The sequence below is a fragment of the Melanostigma gelatinosum genome, assembly GCF_949748355.1.
Source record: "Melanostigma gelatinosum genome assembly, chromosome: 7".
Classification (NCBI taxonomy): domain Eukaryota; kingdom Metazoa; phylum Chordata; class Actinopteri; order Perciformes; family Zoarcidae; genus Melanostigma; species Melanostigma gelatinosum.
Genome location: NC_136640.1, coordinates 1,988,139 through 2,005,370, shown reverse-complemented (window position 1 = coordinate 2,005,370; position 17,232 = coordinate 1,988,139). Strand labels below are relative to the sequence as shown.

Below are 17,232 nucleotides of genomic sequence, written 5' to 3'. Positions count from 1 at the left end.
AAAAGATGAAAAATAATTACATTATAAAAACTAAACGATTAAAATAATTGTTATATACATTTATTATTTTTTATATTATTAAAAAAAAATATATATTATTAAATAATCTATGTGTATAATTATATATATTTTTTTTAATATATATATAGTAAACAAAATAATATACATACATACAAATAAAAAGTAAAGGACAATTACATGACAAAACAAATCAGAGGTATTAGAGGAAAAAGCTTCCATAATTTTCCAATCGGGTTTTATTTTTTTGATGTTCAGTAAACAAAGAGTAAAATACAAAGAGAAAGAGAAATGTGTGTAATATGTGTCATAAATGACAAAACACTACAATCTATATACAGTTGCTTTTAATTTGTGTACAAAATTACATTAATTATACAAAGATAATATCTATAGAGCCGTGATACAACAATGCATCACGTATAGAAAATAAATGACTTCATTTTTACATTGTTTTGGTTGATGAATTAAAACACAGAGTCATTCAGATTTCAGTGCTGGTTGATTCAGTTTGTATTGAACACAGCATTTATTTTTCCAGGAATGTCACCACAGTCTTAACACTGCAAACACAACGGTTTGTGTAGCTCCATTTTGTGTGTGTGTGCAAAAGGGAGAAAAACTGCAATCCAGCATGTTTTCCAGGAATATCCTCCAGTTCACAATACTGCAAATATATAAATACAGCAATACTGTCATCAGTGACCGGTACTCACTCACCATCGTGTTGCCTCCCTCCGCCATAGAATGTGATAAACACACATTATTTAAAAAGAAAGTCAAAAAGAACATAACTAATGAATCTCATGTAATCTGGAACAAAGAAATGACATTCATGTGATCAATCTGATCATTTATCACCGAATAGTTTTGAGTCATTCATGGCTTTTCATTAATACTCCTCACAGCTGGTCACTGACCGATGAGACGACGTGGCGCTGAGGCTCAGCGGCGGCCGACGGGGTCGTACGGTGCGATGACACAGAAGACGCAGCCGGCCTCCTGGAAGGCCCGTCTCATCTCCACCTGGTGGACCAACAGAACACCGGACCTCAGAACCAACAACCAGAGACGGTCAATCACTGATGCAGACAATAGAGAGAGGAGGCCGTAACCCGTCCAATGACACATTATGGAGCGTCGTTGCACAGGCTTGAGCCATAATGTAAACCCAACGATTTAATCTGATGATAGAGTATTCAAGTTAAGTTATTATACCTTTAGTGTTTGATTAGGTAGTTGTTATACCTTTAGTGTTTGATTAGGTAGTTGTTATACCTTTAGTGTTTGATTAGGTAGTTGTTATACCTTTAGTGTTTGATTAGGTAGTTGTTATACCTTTAGTGTTTGATTAGGTAGTTATTATACCTTTAGTGTTTGATTAGGTAGTTATTATACCTTTAGTGTTTGATTAGGTAGTTATTGTACCTTTAGTGTTTGATTAGGTAGTTGTTATACCTTTAGTGTTTGATTAGGTAGTTATTATACCTTTAGTGTTTGATTAGGTAGTTATTGTACCTTTAGTGTTTGATTAGGTAGTTATTGTACCTTTAGTGTTTGATTAGGTAGTTATTATACCTTTAGTGTTTGATTAGGTAGTTATTGTACCTTTAGTGTTTGATTAGGTAGTTATTATACCTTTAGTGTTTGATTAGGTAGTTATTATACCTTTAGTGTTTGATTAGGTAGTTATTATACCTTTAGTGTTTGATTAGGTAGTTGTTATACCTTTAGTGTTTGATTAGGTAGTTATTATACCTTTAGTGTTTGATTAGGTAGTTGTTATACCTTTAGTGTTTGATTAGGTAGTTATTATACCTTTAGTGTTTGATTAGGTAGTTATTGTACCTTTAGTGTTTGATTAGGTAGTTATTGTACCTTTAGTGTTTGATTAGGTAGTTATTGTACCTTTAGTGTTTGATTAGGTAGTTATTGTACCTTTAGTGTTTGATTAGGTAGTTATTGTACCTTTAGTGTTTGATTAGGTAGTTATTGTACCTTTAGTGTTTGATTAGGTAGTTATTGTACCTTTAGTGTTTGATTAGGTAGTTATTATACCTTTAGTGTTTGATTAGGTAGTTGTTATACCTTTAGTGTTTGATTAGGTAGTTGTTATACCTTTAGTGTTTGATTAGGTAGTTATTATACCTTTAGTGTTTGATTAGGTAGTTGTTATACCTTTAGTGTTTGATTAGGTAGTTATTATACCTTTAGTGTTTGATTAGGTAGTTGTTATACCTTTAGTGTTTGATTAGGTAGTTGTTATACCTTTAGTGTTTGATTAGGTAGTTATTATACCTTTAGTGTTTGATTAGGTAGTTGTTATACCTTTAGTGTTTGATTAGGTAGTTGTTATACCTTTAGTGTTTGATTAGGTAGTTATTATACCTTTAGTGTTTGATTAGGTAGTTGTTATACCTTTAGTGTTTGATTAGGTAGTTGTTATACCTTTAGTGTTTGATTAGGTAGTTGTTATACCTTTAGTCTTTGATTAGGTAGTTGTTATACCTTTAGTGTTTGATTAGGTAGTTGTTATACCTTTAGTGTTTGATTAGGTAGTTGTTATACCTTTAGTGTTTGATTAGGTAGTTGTTATACCTTTAGTGTTTGATTAGGTAGTTGTTATACCTTTAGTGTTTGATTAGGTAGTTATTATACCTTTAGTGTTTGATTAGGTAGTTGTTGTACCTTTAGTGTTTGATTAGGTAGTTATTGTACCTTTAGTGTTTGATTAGGTAGTTATTATACCTTTAGTGTTTGATTAGGTAGTTATTGTACCTTTAGTGTTTGATTAGGTAGTTATTATACCTTTAGTGTTTGATTAGGTAGTTGTTGTACCTTTAGTGTTTGATTAGGTAGTTATTATACCTTTAGTGTTTGATTAGGTAGTTATTGTACCTTTAGTGTTTGATTAGGTAGTTATTATACCTTTAGTGTTTGATTAGGTAGTTGTTATACCTTTAGTGTTTGATTAGGTAGTTGTTATACCTTTAGTGTTTGATTAGGTAGTTGTTATACCTTTAGTGTTTGATTAGGTAGTTATTATACCTTTAGTGTTTGATTAGGTAGTTGTTATACCTTTAGTGTTTGATTAGGTAGTTATTATACCTTTAGTGTTTGATTAGGTAGTTATTATACCTTTAGTGTTTGATTAGGTAGTTATTATACCTTTAGTGTTTGATTAGGTAGTTGTTATACCTTTAGTGTTTGATTAGGTAGTTGTTATACCTTTAGTGTTTGATTAGGTAGTTGTTATACCTTTAGTGTTTGATTAGGTAGTTGTTATACCTTTAGTGTTTGATTAGGTAGTTGTTATACCTTTAGTGTTTGATTAGGTAGTTATTATACCTTTAGTGTTTGATTAGGTAGTTGTTATACCTCTAGTGTTTGATTAGGTAGTTGTTATACCTTTAGTGTTTGATTAGGTAGTTGTTATACCTTTAGTGTTTGATTAGGTAGTTATTATACCTTTAGTGTTTGATTAGGTAGTTGTTATACCTTTAGTGTTTGATTAGGTAGTTATTATACCTTTAGTGTTTGATTAGGTAGTTGTTATACCTTTAGTGTTTGATTAGGTAGTTGTTATACCTTTAGTGTTTGATTAGGTAGTTATTGTACCTTTAGTGTTTGATTAGGTAGTTGTTATACCTTTAGTGTTTGATTAGGTAGTTATTATACCTTTAGTGTTTGATTAGGTAGTTATTGTACCTTTAGTGTTTGATTAGGTAGTTGTTATACTTAAGAGCATGAGATTCATTACAGTCATGTTCTTTTACTTGTCGTTTGTTTCTGGTGCCTCTTGTTGTTGTCGCTCTCTCCACTTTCCGTCTGTAGTATTTCTGATGTCTCCGCTGTGGGACGTATGAAGGATATTCTTATCTTTTTTATCTGAAGCTTAATGTTGTCAAAGCGTTGGGCAATCCCTGACTTGGGTCCTGTTATAGCTTAAATCATATCATAAGATAAAAACGTTTTTGCTTTTCCTAAACGCAGTCACGAAACACGTTTCTGTCAAACCAAAAATCCTAAACTATCTTAAACTAAGTAATGGGGTATTTTTATTCAACTGGTTAAACTCATCTATCTGCTTCAAATTCTGCAAAGATGTTCCAGGAAACAGAAGAGAAGACAAGTCACCTGTGTTCATTAAACAGGTGGAAACACATTCTAACTGCTTTCTTCTTCTTCCATGTCAAGAAAATGACTTTTGTTCTCTGGTCATTGAAACGAGAAGGTTATTTGTTTTAAGGATGGAAACGTCATGTAAAGATCTGCGATAACCAAAGTATCCGGTGGAGCATCTTTCAGACGATGCAGCACATTGAGCTGCACGGGAAACACAAAGAGACGAAGTCCGTCTTTCATTTAGAGAACCTTCAATTTAGAATTGAAGGAAGAAAGTCAACATGAATACAAACAGAAAGGTCAGCTGAAGACAACAAACCAGTCGCACCAGTCTGGCTTCGTCCAGACACAGACCCACCACGGCCCCCCCGCTGCCCGGCAACTTCACCGCCGAGCCAAACTGCAAAAGAGCAACAAGAAGTTCATGAACGCATGAACAGAAGACAGAATACTGGTAGCAGGTAGTGAGACCTTCACAGAGAGAGGTACTTCTCCATAGTCGGTGTATTACTACAGTAGATGGAGTATTTTAAAAGGATCAATGTCAGTTTAAGTGTGCGCTACATTTGGAATATTTTCACTGCTTCTCTAAGCTCTGTGTAGACCCACCAGACTGTTCTACCTCTCAGGACACAGGAGCTGCTGTTCTACCGCTGCCTCCAGCTGCTGCTGTTTGTGTTCCTGTTGGACTGTTGGTGAATCTGAACGACCCAAAGTCACAACAACACAAACAAACACACCTGATGGAGGCAGCGGTTCCCCACCGACCCCCACCGACCCCCACCAAACCCACCGACCCCCACCAAACCCCACCGACCCCAACGACCCCACCGACCCCCACCAAACCCACCGACCCCCACCAAACCCCACCGACCCCAACGACCCCACCGACCCCCACCAAACCCACCGACCCCCACCAAACCCCACCGACCCCAACGACCCCCACCAAACCCCACCGACCCCAACGACCCCCACCGACCCCACCGACCCCCACCAAACCCCACCGACCCCCATCGACCCTCACCGACACCACCGACCCTCATCGACCCCAACGACCCTCACCGACACCACCGACCCCCACCGACCCTCACCGACCCCACCGACCCTCACCGACCCCACCGACCCCACCGATTGAGGTGTAAATCTCTGGTTCTTCAATGGAGTCCTGGTGTCTTTGGTGAGAGCAGAGATGGATTCATCGGCTTCAGTTCCTCTAAACACAGCCTGTAAAGTGAACCAGTGGAAACATTGTGTCTATAGAACTTAAACTGCCATTGATTGTTTTAAGAGTCTAAATACGTCCACAGCAGCACATTACTTTGCTGTTGTGCTGGAACTCCATCTACTGTAGTAAAACACTGACTCCGGAGAAGAACCTCACACAAACGCACTTCAGAAGACTCCGAACTCTCCCTGTAGTACCGACCTGCCTCGCCAGCTGAACCATGGTGAGGTTCCCAGGACCCAGACACTCGTCCGTGTAGACGGACCTGTGGGGAAACGAGGTTACTTCAGCTGCGAGTGAGATACGAGCGCCTCGCATCTACAGGAACAGATGTGGCGTTTACCTCCGCAGCTCAAAGTTCTGGTCCATCAGTTGTGCCAGGCGGCGCCAGTCTTTGTCCTGGAGAGCCGTCCTGAGGGGAGGACATTTTCAAAATCAGGGCTCAAGCTTTAACATCTATTGTTGGCCATCAAACCATCTACTTCCTGGTTCTCAAACCAACCTGGCTTGATCAGTGAGCTCTGCAAAAGTCTTCATGGCCTCGACTACCAGAGGTTCTCCTGCAGAGACACATGAACCAACATGTCTTTATTTGTGCGAGTCCTTAAAGGAACAGAAAGACGGAAACACACACACGGTCGAGCATGACAGGCCTTTCTGACGGGACACTCTCAAAGCTACCAGACTCCGTTCACAAAGAGCGATTCTGCCTCTCAGAACACAGGAGCTGCTCGTCTGCCGCTGCCTCCGTCGGGTAGTTCGTTTGAGTTAATGTGTGACTTCAGCTGAAGGCAAACTAACCAAAGTCACACACCAGCAGCAGACTAACCGACGGAGGCAGCGGCAGACCAGCTGCTCCAGAGTTCAGAGGTTAGGTCACCGTTTCAATCAAAGGCGTCTGGTAGCTTAGTGAGAGCAGATAACGGCTTCAGTTCCCCGTTAGAAACAGACTGTATAGATGCCTCACGGCAAAGACATCCTGATGTAGCGTTCACTTAATGAACTGGTATCGACTCTTCAAACCTTTGTTGAAGTGTCTGAAATACGTTTTGCCGACGTCTTCATCCGCAGCGTCACATCACTTTGCTGCTGTGCCGATCTGTTACCCCCCCCCCCCCCCCCATCCATCCCTTCACCTGAGGACGCACCACTGAGCCAGCGCTGCCTGATGTTGCTGTGGATGCGTCCGGAGTCACTGGGGTCACTCAGGTAAGCCAGCCAGAAGGGTGGCAGCCCACTCATGTCCATAGACACATAGCTCCCTATGAACCAGACGCGCGCGCGCACACACACACACACACACACACACACACACACACACACACACACACACACACACACACACACACACACACACACACACACACACACACACACACACACACACACACACACACACACACACACACACACACACACACAAGGAATGAAATGTTCATTCGTATGATCTACTCAGCATCTCCAGAGGGCTTCAGTACCGTGGCCCTGCTGCTCCATCAGCTTCTTGCTGAAGTCCATGTAGACTAAACCTTCATAGACCTGCAGGAGTAAAGAGGAAGCGGTTGATCTCTGTGGAGGCGTTTGAGTCGTAGGAGAACGTAGAAGAGACGATTGGGACCTGAACAACTCGGTCCTGAAGACCAGCGGTGATGAAAAGCTCCTCGGTCTCCACGTTGAGGATGAAGTTGGCTCGAATCGACTTTGGGAGATCCTGCAGAAGAAAAGATAAACATGAATCCGTAGATATGTTTTTGTCTTGATTTAACACAGAGGCTGTGTATCGTGGCTCTACCTTCACAGACATGTGTTGTGTGATATTATGTGTCGTAGATGGTGGTGGCTGCAGTGAAAGGAGCGGTTTTGTAATCTGAAGGGACTCTGGTGCTCAGAGACACCGCGTTAGTCCACACGGGTCAACAGAACCAACACCAAATCAAAAGTTCCTCCTCGTAAAAAGCAGAAACACTAAAATTGCAAACAAACAAAAAAGTTGAAATATTGCAAAAAAGTTTTACGCTCCACTCGCTTAAATCGATAAAAAACTAAAGAAACGAGCAGCTATGACAACATGCAAATGAATGACTGGAAGCATGTGACTTCTTGTTTTATGAAAGAATGAATATCACGTCATGTCATATCTATTTATTTATTCGGAACATAATTTGGCGTGCATTCTTTATTCTCGGCGTGTCAATCATCTGTAAATCACTTTGAAGTGTATTTGTTTGAAAGGTAATGAATCCGTACGTCGTCTGTGATGTTGTAGAACTTCATCAGACACTTCAGCGTCGCCGAGACGATGGCGCTGAGAAGAGAAAGCCATCGACTCGTAGATGATTACATTCCTGAAAGCTCGAACAGATCAGAGGACAAACAGAAGTCTTTACCTGCTTCCAGCGAGACCCTGCATTCAAAAAACACAAATCATTTCACGGTGACACGACATTCTCTCACTCAACACGAATCTCCTCCAGAGCACATTCCAGTGTTCCTCACCACTTGACGAGGAATGTTGGTGTCGTACTTCAGTGTGAAGTTCTGCTTCGTCAAAGCGATGCTGCAGAACAAAGACACACGAGGAGTTTCAAAGACCGTGAAAGTGTTTCTGAAGCAAAGCTTTCACTTTCCTTAGAAGCAGAACGGCTTCTTTTCTGTTCTTTGTTTTAAACCTGAGATTTCGTTTCGTGTGGAGTCTTGTTTCTGGTGACCTGACTTTATTTGTAACAAAACAATAAAGAAGAAACACAGGAAGCTGGAATAAATATCATCACCCAGTGAGAGAACACCAGAGGAAGGTTCGGACTGAACGTCGAGTACAATAAATAATACGCCGATCGATCCGGACTCCACTCAGAAAACACGCATTTTAACAGTTCACAGACCGGACAAAGACTGAAGTCAGACTCCTGTTCTACAGCTGCAGTGAGTCTTGTTAGACTCCTCCTGATGATGTGATGAACCAGACAAGGCAAGATGTCTGGGATTCATAGAACATGAACAAAGCAGCACCAGAGCTTCTTCAACCCGACAACATGGAGGCTCTCGTTGTGGCCTCATGACCTGTCTCACCCTTGTTTGGAGCAGAACTGGTAGAACTTCTTACAGGTGGCCTGCAGCAGCCTCAGACCTCCCAGGTACCTACAGAGGAGGAGGAGGAAGGTTGAGAAGAAGCCTGACCGTGACCCGGTCCGCAGGACTTTGACTGGTCCGTGTCCTCACCCTTCCTTCCTGCTGATGCAGAACAGATCCTGCAAGCTTCCGAACTCGGTGGGGTCGTTGAGCGGATGAGGAACCAAAACCTGCAGAGTCACAGAACATTCGCGTGACGTTCTGCACAATATCTTCTGAATTAAAAGGGTGTTTCAGCTGCTGAGTGTTACCAAAGTCTGGCTCTCCACCAGAGAGACCTCGGCCCAGAAGTTACAGATGGACATGGCGATGGTTTTCCCGTTGAAGCCGTCTGAGGGGTTCCCCATTAGTCCAACCCTGAGAGGAACCAATCAGTCTGTCAGCTTGTGTTTCTAACCACTTCACCTTTGAGTCCAGGTGCTCCTGAGATATCACCCCGGTAACCTGAGCTCCGTTCACACAGAGTACTCTGCGTCGGTGTTTTCTTACCTGGCGAACGATCTGAATGTGATTGGTTTGGCCGGAGTGTCTTGTTGCTTGCTGGAGTAGTGGGTCAGCCACCTGGTGTAGTCTGACAGGCCCTGTGAGGTCAACAGGAAGCACGTTAGCAGAGGAGATGTAACGTAATAGAACTACTAACAATACACTCATCAGTCAGAGAAACAGCATCAGTCGCCTTCTTACAACCAGTGAACAGGAAGTGAGCATATCTGGACTGAGGAGTGACGTAGAGACGCCGTGTACGTCTCTGGTAGAGACCTGTCAATCACAGTGTAGCCCCGCCCTAAAGCGTACCCTGCTTTATGGTCTGTGTGACTCTAAATGGACCATCATTTTATTTTATTTAAATTGCATTGTGGGTAATGTAGGTGGATGAACTGAGGTATGGATACAAACCACTTGTCCAATGAGCTGGAAGCCAGTAGGAAGCTTCATCCCAAACACATCGAGTCGCTTCTCGTTGATGAGCCACTCCTGAAGAGAACGGAGGCAAAAAGATCATCACGTTATTAATTCATGATAATGAACTGATGTTATACGTCAAGTGATTATCGTCTAACTTTTGATCTTAAGAGTTTTGTCACAATGAAAAGCAAAGTCAAAGCCACAAACTTATTGTGCAATCATGTCCCGATTAAAATGAAATCACATGAGGGAAGTAGAATAAATCCTCATTGAACACAATGGGTTGTCGAAGAAGTTAAACAGCAGATCTAGTTGCTTTAGTTTGTAAAGGGAAGTTGCGTAACATTAAAGTTACTGCAAAGAACTTCTATTTCCTGTTGGTTCTGTCGCCCCCTGTGGACTAAAGTGGAAGTGTCTCTGAGCACCAGAGTCCCTTTAGAAACCCTCTCATGTTACTGCAGCAGGTCTGACAGTCTGCTCCTCTCAGTCCTGGTTCTGGTTCTCCCGTGCCCCCCTTCCCTCCAGCGGGTCCAGCAATACGTCCTGGGTCTCCAGCAGAGAGGAGGAGCTCTGCTCCTGGAGGAGGAGGAGGAGGAGGAGGAGGAGGAAGAGGAGGAGGAGGAGGAGCTGAGCTCTCCTCCTCCCACCAGAGCTCAGACTGGACCGGTCTCTGCTGGAGGATCTGGGTCTGTCCACGGTGGACCGGTCTCTGCTGGAGGATCTGGGTCTGTCCACGGTGGACCGGTCTCTGCTGGAGGATCTGGGTCTGTCCACGGTGGACCGGTCTCTGCTGGAGGATCTGGGTCTGTCCGCGGTGGACCGGTCTCTGCTGGAGGATCTGGGTCTGTCCACGGTGGACCGGTCTCTGCTGGAGGATCTGGGTCTGTCCGCGGTGGACCGGTCTCTGCTGGAGTCTGAGCTGAAGGAGGTTCTGGTGAACCTGCATGAGTTCATCTGGTTTCACCAGAATCCGACCCGGTGGCTCCGATGACGAGCATCAAGAACAACTCTATAGAAACAGACCATCTGATAGAGGATCAGGACTACACTGAGACTGGTTCATATAGAGGATCAGGACTACACTGAGACTGGTTCATATAGAGGATCAGGACTACACTGAGACTGGTTCATATAGAGGATCAGGACTACACTGAGACTGGTTCATATAGAGGATCAGGACTACACTGAGACTGGTTCATATAGAGGATCAGGACTACACTGAGACTGGTTCATAGAGGATCAGGACTACACTGAGACTGGTTCATATAGAGGATCAGGACTACACTGAGACTGGTTCATATAGAGGATCAGGACTACACTGAGACTGGTTCATAGAGGATCAGGACTACACTGAGACTGGTTCATAGAGGATCAGGACTACACTGAGACGGGTTCATAGAGGATCAGGACTACACTGAGACTGGTTCATAGAGGATCAGGACTACACTGAGACTGGTTCATAGAGGATCAGGACTACACTGAGACTGGTTCATAGAGGATCAGGACTACACTGAGACGGGTTCATATAGAGCAGGGATTCCCAAAGTGGGGTGCGCGCACCCCCGGGGGTGCGCGAGCTGCCTCTAGGGGGTGCGCGAGAGGAAAAGTGTAATGGCGGTCTGATGGTGTAATAATATTAAATATTAAAAAAAAATGTAATTTTAATTTAAAAACTGTCAGGTGGGACATCTGAAGCTATCAGTCGTAAAAGAGGAGAGGGACAGAGAGAGAGAGAGGAATCGGAGGCGAGGGGAACGGAGAGGTGCAGCACAGACAAATCGGGAGCACATCGACCCATCGCGGAGTCAAGGTGAAAAAAGAGGAAACGAGAGTGAGCATCAGACTGGGAAAAAAAAGAGGAAATATGATGAAATGTATGTGTGTCTGGGCTTCACTTGGATTGGCAACGCAGATTGCCCAAAGCCACAGTGCGTGGTGTGCAGTGAGGTTCTGGCTAACAGTCTGAAGCTCTTATTTACGTCGCCACCTGAACACCAAGCATGCCAGTGCAAGTCAAAAGCCCCTTACATTCTTTATATCGAATCATTGGAGGAGTTACAAAACAGCCAACAACAACTGCAGTCTCATTCATGTGTTGGTCTATAAATGACGCACTACAGGCTTCATATCTGGTTACAGAATAGCGAGAAAGGGGCTACCGCACACCATCGCCGAAGACGTGAGCTTGCCAGCTGCCAGAGAGATGGTGGAATGTATGATTGGGGAGAAAGAAGCAAAAAAGTTGGACATGATCCCGGTGTCCAACAACACTGTGTCGCCGCATCGATGCTTTGTCCGAAGACATCCTGGCTGCATTAGTCGCTCATTAATTGTAAATTAAATGTGATAATCTGCCTCTGAGCCTGTGCGTGTGTGCTCGCATCCGTATTGCTCTTTAAAAGTGACGCCTTGTGTCACTGAAAGTTATTGAAACTTTGTTGCAGTGTTTCAGGGCGTTTTCACACCTTCAGTTCGTTTGCTTTGTTGCAGTTGCTCCTTTGTTCGGTTTGTGTTCACACTGCAACATTTAACAGCGGACTAAATCTTGTAAACAAATGCCACGCGCGAGCAAACTGTTCTCTCATTGGTCCGATTCTTATGCGGCTATGAAGGCTTAAAAGGCTCTGTTGCTTCTTTTTTTTTTTTTTTATTAAGGGGGGGGGGGGTGCGCGAACCCGGTCGGGATGTAGAAGGGGGTGCGCGGCCTAAAAAGTTTGGGAACCGCTGATATAGAGGATCAGGACTACACTGAGACTGGTTCATATAGAGGATCAGGACTACACTGAGACTGGTTCACATAGAGGATCAGGACTACACTGAGACTGGTTCATAGAGGATCAGGACTACACTGAGACTGGTTCATATAGAGGATCAGGACTACACTGAGACTGGTTCATAGAGGATCAGGACTACACTGAGACTGGTTCATAGAGGATCAGGACTAGACTGAGACTGGTTCAGGACCAGTTAAAAGTTCCTCACAGTAACTTTAACGGTAATTAATCTGCTCAAATAACACTTATTTCAGCACTTACGAACCCAGAATCGTCCTAAGGACCTGTCTGTTGCGTGAGGCTGCAGGTTGAGGAAGTCAGACAGGTAGGACAGCGAGTCTCTCTGGATGCAGTAAAACACAACGCTGGCCAGTCGGGATGATGTCAGTCCTTCCTGCGGTTTCTCCAAGAAGCGAGTTATCCTGATTCACAAAAGTACAATACATTACAATCACATTTGCAACACAGTTTTGAAGCCTCAAGTTTGGCCATCTTGTTTTTTTGCAACCAGTGAACAGGAAGTGACCATATCTGGACTGAGGGGGAGTGACGTAGAGACCTGTCAATCACTGTGTAGCCCCGCCCTAAAGCATCCCCTGCTTTATGGTCTGTGTGACTCTAAATGGACCATAATGTACTAAATGAACATCATGCTGTATTGAAGAAGACTTGAAACTAGAGATTGAGACATAAACTCAGAGAGACACTAGAGAGAATGCAGCTTTAACACGTGAAGCTTTTGCTTCACTTTTCAGACCCGCGGGTTGCCGCCTGGTTACAGCTTGTGGTGCATTATGGGACTAAATGATCAAAGCTCACCTGTGGGTGTCCCTGCACACCTCCACGATGCCTCTGGAGCTGCTTTTCTCACTTTCCTCCAGCTCGTAGTAAATAATTAGCTCTCCAGGCTGCAGCACACACACACAGAAGGACAGGATGCTCACGACTTTGCAAAAACATTTACTAGACTTCAATAAATATCCTTTGCACACAACAAACTGTATGTTTTATGTCCACTAACATGAACGCATTGTGGTAAATCACCTCTGACCTGAAGAAGCGGATAACTTGAGCGATGTCAAAGTTCTGGTCCGCACACAGCATGTCTCCTGCGATCTGCGTCGTGTGACAGACATTCATTCAGTTTCTACTGGAATACTGCGATGAAAGGTAACCGAGCAGCGACTCATCGTACCACCATGATGTCGTCCTGCAGCTTGCGGCTGCGTATGACGAGCTCCAGGTCGGCCACGGCGCCCAGTCGGTCCGCCAACGTCGTGCTGCCGTCGTTCACCACGTTTTCCACCGGGAAGTCATTGGCTGTGGCCCAGCGCTCATAGTACTTATACCTAAAAATATATATATATATATATATATATTATACCTAAAAATATATATACCTTCTATTATATATATATATATATATATATATATATATTATACCTAAAAATATATATACCTTCTATTATATATATATATATATATATATATATATATATATATATATATATATATATATATTGATTCGTTGAAGTTATGTGACTCACTTGTTCCCTCAAACTGCACCACAATCTCTGTTCTCTTTTTCAAATTCCGAGTTTGTTTTCGTAAGTTACTGAATCATTTCTGTCGATTTGCGAATTTGAATTTATTTGCCCCAAGAACATTGTTATTTGTGTCCCTCAGAATTACATTTTTTGTGACTTGTTTTTGTTTAAACTGCACTCAAAACACCAAACTGTTCCCTCACATTGCAGATTTGTTCTTTAAATTGTTCCCAATGACACACACGTGTTCCCATTATGAGGCTAACTTTGCCGCTCACCATTTCATTTCTAATGAATGTCCTGTAGGATCATATCACACAACACATTGCCTTCTAATGGACTCTATGAAAGACGCCAACAATAGCTGCGTCACGTCTTTCTTTCCGTTTGGGTGAAGAGTCAGAACTCACTTGTCTGCATTAGTGACCAGATAGACTTCTGTGAACAGCTGTCGCCTGCAGAGAAATCAGAGATGGCGTCAGAAGAAGTTGCCTGTTTTTAGAGTCAGAGGATCATAAGATCTGTTGGTGTTTGTTACGCACATGTTGACCGTTTCCCACCAAAAGTCGAGGATCTTCTTTCCTCCGATTCCAGGAAGTAAAGCCTTCGGTACTCCGGCCAGGTGGCTGTATAAGCCGGTGTCATCATTCTGGGAGAGGAGAGGGAAAAAAATACAGCTAACAAGCTAACACACTACACCATGACTGTAACACAACAACACGCTGTTACAAAAGAGGCTGGCTTCAGGCCTCACAGCGTTTCTACTGCACGCTGTCTCCCCCTGAAGGAGACATTTAGCATGTTTATGTCTGTGATTCCTCTGACGTGCGTTCATAGTTTTTAGTTTTTAGTTGACAGTATGTAGACCTCTGGATGGTCGTGTGTACCTTCTAGTCTATGAGGTAACACCGGTCAGCGGAATCTATTTCTGTAACATCTTTCTGCAATAACTAGGACGTTCACTCACTGGATGAACAATATCCTTTCACCTGTTAAAGTACAGGCTTAATGTTAAATTAGGGCTGTGCGTTAGAGACAACACCTTCTGGTTTCATGTCTCGATCACGATATTAAAATGATTAAACCTTCATTAAAATAAATAGTAACTTATATGTAAAATAACCACACGGTGAAGCTTATTTTGTGTACTCATGTGTAGATGAAATACTTGACGAGTTAAAAGCATTTGATCTTGTCTGACTTTCTTACAAACTCTTCTTGTTCTGATTACTGGAGGATCCCAACGTAAAGCGGCGACTGACGTAAATATTGTCGGAACGCAATTCAGCCGCTGACTTTTCCGATATCGCGATATAAATAAAATATAAACGATATAGACGTATATCGTTGTTGATATACATCGTCATGTCGTGCCCAGTCCGATTACAAGCGACATTATATCACACTTTAAACTCAAACTCAGGATAACAGGTGTTCCTGAACGCAACACGTCCCCTTCTACCGTTAGATAAGATCAAATAAGATAAGATAAGATAAGATAAAATAAGATAAAATAAGATAAAATAAGGTAAAATAAGATAAAATAAGGTAAAATAAGATAAAATAAGATAAAATAAGGTAAAATAAGATAATTCTTTATTAGTCCCGCAGTGGGCAAATTTACAGGATTACAGCAGCATAGTGGAGTATATATACATATATACACTGTATAGTGCAAACAAGAGACAGAAAAAAAAGATCAAAACAAGTATTATAAATAAGTAATAAAACAGTAAAGAATATTAAATCAGTAAAAAAATCCACAATAACTAAAATATTATATAAAGAATAATTGTTGTATTGCATTATTATTTATACTTAGTTCTTGTACTTAATTAAAGAATATTAGTAATATTTTGTCTTTCTTTCATGGTAAAGAAACTTTAGACCAATAACACGGCATGTATTTATAAATATGGCAATAAAAAGTTATGGATATTCACAAAAACCATCAACTGATAACACCGCTACACTGTGGTTTGTTTGTTTGGTTAAATCTGTGCACTATTGTTTAGTTAGTTGATTTAATATTATTCAATTTCATTGTCTATATTTCATTTTATACTTTGTTTTAAGTTCCTGCTAATGAACCACAATGCTCGCCAGGGGGCGGTAGAGACCGTGAGCCAAAGACAGAAAATGTGAATTATATATAAATACCAGTACTGTTGTTGGGTACATGTATGCTGAATACATGAGTGGACTTCTATGATCCAGTAAATGTCTTAGCTGTTGTTTCTAACAGGTGTAAACGCGACCTGACAGGTGGACCAGTACGAAAGCGCCACATTCTTTAAGGTAGTTCTGCACTACGGGTACCCGCTTGTATAAAAAAGACGAACTTTGCACCGCTTCAACTTAACTCCTCTTCTTCTTCTTCTTCTTCTTCTTCTTCTGTTTCATTAAACCTTCTTACCTTTATTTGAGTCTCTAACACGGTGCCGTGACCGGCTACCAGCAGAATGCAGATCATCGGTGGCGCTTCACGTGGTCCTGAAGTTCCTTTTTAATCAATAAATATCAATAAAAACAGAGAAGAGGTGGAGAAAAATACCTGCTGCAGCTTATACCAGCGTCAACGACCTACTTCCGCTTGGAACCTTCAAAATAAAAGACTCACTCAGGACAACTTCAGTAGCTCTGCTCACATGATCACTGGACTTAATAACAGTAACTAATAATACGAATAAGTTATAACTAATAAAGACACACAGTGATCACCACTGTAGAGTGTTTCTCTGTAGTCTGTTAACAAACTGTGTCCTGTGTTCTGTTTATAAGCTCAGGATCCATTTCTACCGGCGGAATGCGATCGTCTTATTGATGAATTATTTGCGTCTGTACGTTTTGAAATTCAGATTGTGACGTCATTATTAAATAATCCAGAATATGATTATTGTTTCTCTGATAAAACTCATCAAACCCGACAATCAAGAATGAACAGCCTCACGTGACTGAATGAAATGATGATAAATCATGTAAAAAGTGTTTCGTCTCTCAGCTCTCTCTCTCATATATATATATATATATATATATATATATATATATATATATATATATATATATATACATATATATATATATATATATATATATACATATATATATATGTATATATATATATATGTACATATATATATATATACACATATATATATATATTTATACATATATATATATATATACATATATATATATATTTATACATATATATATTTTTACATAAAGTGTTTCGTCTCTCCAGCTCCCTCTGACTTTAATTGTTTTCATAATAAAAGTTATTGAGGGAAACAGATCATGAAAACACAAATCTTTCTAATAAATGTAGAAAGTTGTTTGTGGTCCTCTTGTTGTTCAGACTACAATGAACATTTATTTAAACCAGATGTTGAATCAGAAAAAAAAGCTTAAATATTTAACTGCAAAGTAGTAATACGTGTTTGATACCTTAATTCATGTTTTTGCATTAAATCATTCTGGGATGTTTGCTGAAATTGTGGCATAGCCC

At 41.4% G+C, this 17,232-nt stretch overlaps 1 protein-coding gene across 12 annotated transcripts; it reads right to left on the bottom strand.

Moving 5' to 3' along the window:
• Nucleotides 1-257: 257 nt before the first annotated feature.
• On the bottom strand, nt 258-16,279 carry gkup (glucuronokinase with putative uridyl pyrophosphorylase). 12 transcript variants are annotated; one of them, XM_079271386.1, is made up of 25 exons: nt 16,141-16,279; nt 14,267-14,373; nt 14,135-14,179; nt 13,373-13,526; nt 13,222-13,293; nt 12,997-13,085; nt 12,443-12,599; nt 9,395-9,472; nt 8,987-9,078; nt 8,749-8,854; nt 8,588-8,667; nt 8,438-8,506; nt 7,865-7,925; nt 7,756-7,772; nt 7,616-7,673; nt 6,987-7,079; nt 6,847-6,907; nt 6,505-6,630; nt 5,871-5,928; nt 5,712-5,780; nt 5,570-5,633; nt 4,463-4,543; nt 3,795-3,869; nt 925-1,044; nt 258-685 (listed from the first exon to the last, which is right to left on the bottom strand). In XM_079271386.1, the coding sequence occupies exons 1-24, from the start codon at nt 16,195-16,197 to the stop codon at nt 964-966; spliced, it is 1,950 nt and encodes a 649-aa protein (XP_079127512.1). In that variant the 5' UTR covers nt 16,198-16,279; the 3' UTR covers nt 258-685; nt 925-963. The 12 variants fall into 12 exon arrangements, 11 of the variants coding, with proteins under 11 accessions (XP_079127512.1, XP_079127511.1, XP_079127508.1 ...); XM_079271385.1 differs by having other exon boundaries at nt 939-1,044; XM_079271382.1 differs by having other exon boundaries at nt 258-1,044.
• Nucleotides 16,280-17,232: the final 953 nt, after the last annotated feature.